This window comes from Priapulus caudatus, unplaced genomic scaffold (genome assembly GCF_000485595.1).
Source record: "Priapulus caudatus unplaced genomic scaffold, Priapulus_caudatus-5.0.1 Scaffold4869, whole genome shotgun sequence".
Taxonomy (NCBI): domain Eukaryota; kingdom Metazoa; phylum Priapulida; class Priapulimorpha; order Priapulimorphida; family Priapulidae; genus Priapulus; species Priapulus caudatus.
The window spans coordinates 1-3,695 of NW_014581930.1; the positions used below are offsets into that span (position 1 = coordinate 1).

The 3,695-nt window shown below is 36.1% G+C and overlaps 1 protein-coding gene across 1 annotated transcript in view; it reads left to right on the forward strand.

Moving 5' to 3' along the window:
- Positions 1-1,982: 1,982 nt before the first annotated feature.
- Positions 1,983-3,695, forward strand: part of LOC106819870 (sucrase-isomaltase, intestinal-like) — a gene marked incomplete at its 5' end in the record, with an annotated part of 2,427 nt that continues 714 nt past the window's right edge. The window contains 3 exon segments of the mRNA XM_014824441.1: positions 1,983-2,088; positions 2,802-2,918; positions 3,411-3,540. Of these exon segments, the coding sequence (XP_014679927.1) occupies positions 1,983-2,088; positions 2,802-2,918; positions 3,411-3,540 (353 nt within the window).

Genomic DNA, 3,695 nt, shown 5'->3' on the forward strand with positions numbered 1-3,695 from the left:
TTGTAGTGAGGTGTAGAGGATATATATACTTGTAGTGAGGTGTAGAGGATATATATACTTGTAGTGAGGTGTAGATGATATATATACTTGTAGTGAGGTGTAGAGGATATATATACACCTCACTACAAAAGTATATATATCCTCTACCACTACTATATATATATACTTGTAGTGAGGTGTAGAGGATATATATACTTGTAGTGAGGTGTAGAGGATACATATACTTGTAGTGAGGTGTAGAGGATATATATACTTGTAGTGAGGTGTAGAGGATATATATATACTTGTAGGTAGTGAGGTGTAGATGATATATATATACTTGTAGTGAGGTGTAGAGGATATATATATATACNATATATACTTGTTATTGATGTGTAGAGGATTATATATACTTGTAGTGAGGTGTAGATGAGTATTATAGTACTTGTAGTGAGGTTAGAGGATATATATTACCGTTCTTAGTGGAGTGTAGAGATATATTGACGTTCGTTGTGAGCGGTAGAGGTGCTAGAGGAAGTAAGATAGTAGCTTGAGGTGAGTGTGTAAAGGGGATATTATATAGGACTTGTATAAGGTGAATGAATAATATATTGTAGTGAGTGGTAGATGATATTGAGTTATTGTCTGAAGTGTAGAGGATCATATTATACTTGGGTAGTGAGGTGTAGAGGATATATATACTTGTTAGTGATGTGTAGAGGATATAATATACTTGTATGAGGTGTAGAGAATATATATTGTAGTGAGTTAGAGGAGTATATATTACTTGTATGAGGTGAGAGGATATATACTGTAGTAGGTGTAGAGGATATATTATACTTTAGTGAGGATGTAGAGGATATATAAACTGTATGAGTGTAGATGATATATATAGCTTGTAGTGAGTGTAGATATATATATACTTGTATGTTGAGGTGTAGGGATATATAACTTGTAGGTGAGGTGTAGATGATATATTTTTTGTTTTAGACTTGTAGTGAGGTGTAGAGATATATATACTTGTAGTGATGTGTGAGGATACATAATGTAGTGAGGTGTAAGAGGATATATATAACCTTGTAGTGAGGTTTAGATGATATATCTAATAACTTGTATGAGGTGTAGAGGATATGATATACTTAGTAGTGAGAGTGTAGAGGATATATATAGCTGTGTAGTCGTTAGAGGATATATATATACTTGTGTAGTGAGGTGTAGATGATATTATATACTTGTAGTGAGGGTGTTAGAGAATATATAATAGTATAACTTGTAGTGAGGTGTAGGAGGATATAATATATATCTTGTAGTGAGTGTGAGGATATATATATATACTGTGTAGTGAGGTAGAGATCTATACTTGTAGTGAGGTGTAGAGGATATATATTACTCTGTAGTGAGGTGTAGAGGATATATATATAATTGTAGGTAATTAGGTGTAGATAATATATATACTTGTAGTAGGCTGTAGAGATTATATGATATACTGTAGTGAGGTGTAAGGATAGTATATACTGATGTAGTGAGGTGTAGAAGGATTATATATAATTGTGATGTAGTGTAGCAGGAGGTGCTGTCTTTATTATTACCATGCTATCAGAAGTGTCAATAATATACTACTATATTATATGATAGTCGTCTATATATATCTATATATAATATAGTATATATATTATAGCTATATATAATATATATATAGATATATAATGTATATATATAGGATATGATATATAGATATAATATTATATATATATATTATATTATATTTATATATATTAGATATAGTATATATATAATCATATATATAGATTATAGTAATACATAGATATAGATATAGATATAGATATTATGACACTCGGACACTCCTAATACTATTACACTCTAACGTCTGGAATAAATCAAACTGAGGAAATTATAACCATGCACTATTCTGTGATCTGATATTAGAATTGTTTCACCACACCTTACTATTAGGATCCGGCCATCATCTCTAACGTGAGTTTATACGAGCCGTACAACTCCGGCATTGCTGAGGATGTGTTTGTGAAGTGGGCCGAAGGAAGGAGTCCTGACCGTGATGAATACAATAACGACAACATGCTGGGATACGTACGTGTTATGGAGTCGCTTTATATATATATATATATATATATATATATATATGTTACGTATATATATAGCGAGAAAAGAGAGAGAGAGAGAGAGAGCAAGAGAGAGAGATAGTGAGCAAGAGAGAGAGAGATAGTGAGCAAGAGAGAGAGATAGTGAGCAAGAGAGGGGGAGAGAAGAGAGAGTGAGAGAGTGTGCGAAAGAGAGGGGGAGAAGTGAGATAGATAGTTGGTGAGTGATTGAGAGAGAGAGAGAGAGAGAGATAGAGAGAGAGTGTGTGTGTGTGTGTGTGAGAAGAAGTGAGATAGAGAGGAGGGAGAGAGAAAAAAATGTGAGAAAGAGAGGGGGAACCAGAATTGGGGGAATCTATGACGATCTAACGACCTTTTCTACTGCAATCCGCAATGTTGATCCGATAATTTTATCAACGTTAGATTCTCTTGCATCCTGCGTTGCAGTGTCTTTGACTATAAAGACTGTTCTTGATAAATCTCTGTAGTTATATGCGGCTATATATCTCTCATATTGGGGCACGTGCTAATTCACTTTCCCATCTGCCTCAAGTATTGACTGGCGTACGTATTTCAGTGGGCCCATGATTTGTTTCCATGCGACTCGGTGTAACACAGTCCCCCCCCCCCACTCTGGTATTACATCATTGACTAGCATTAGTATCTCGTACTACACCGATAACTCTCATGTTTATTACATAGGTGTGGCCGACAGGTAAGACTGTCTTCCCTGATTTCTTCCTGGAGCGAACGCAGCAATGGTGGAAGGATCTCATCGTGAAGGAAAGACAGAAGTTGAACTTTGACGCCATCTGGATCGTAAGCCGGCCAATTAAATTAATTAATTAAACTAAGTCATTATTCATTAACTAATCATTTTTTCTGCATGTGTATTTGGCGTAGTAGCATCGGCTATTTACCTCGCAGCTGTAAACTTTACTTCTAAACTACGTAGCGTCACACCATCGCCTATCCTACCATTATTGTCATACACCCACACCAGTGGGTTGTCGGTCGGACCACCCACCACCCACCACCCACCACCCACCCACGATTCTTTCCCACCGTATATATATATATATATATTGGTTGTCATTTTATAGCCTGATGAAGAGTGTCGAAAGCTTCCTGATTAAAATTTAACCCCTTATTCTATTATTCTACATTTTCTTCATATCTACATGGGTGTCCGTGTGTTTTTACTTATATATGTAGATATATACTAGTATTATATTATATATTATATATATATATATATATATATATATATATATATAAGAATAACTAGGTACGTTACCATCGCGCGTCTAGGACATGAATGAACCGGCGTGTTTTGGTACCAACGACGAGCGGCCGTGGAACTGGCCTGAGGGGGAGCTACCCTACTGGACGCTGAAGTGCTACGAAGACAACAAATATGACTCACCCCCGTACAAAACAAGTGAGAGCACACGCGTAGCTACACGCGTAGCTACACGCGTAACATACACGCCTGTGTGTAGGTCTGCCTAAGCGCGTACTTAGCGCGTACTTGCGCGCGCGGGTGATATTATCCAGAGCGTATAAAGAAGGCTTTTAATACGCTTTTGATATTAT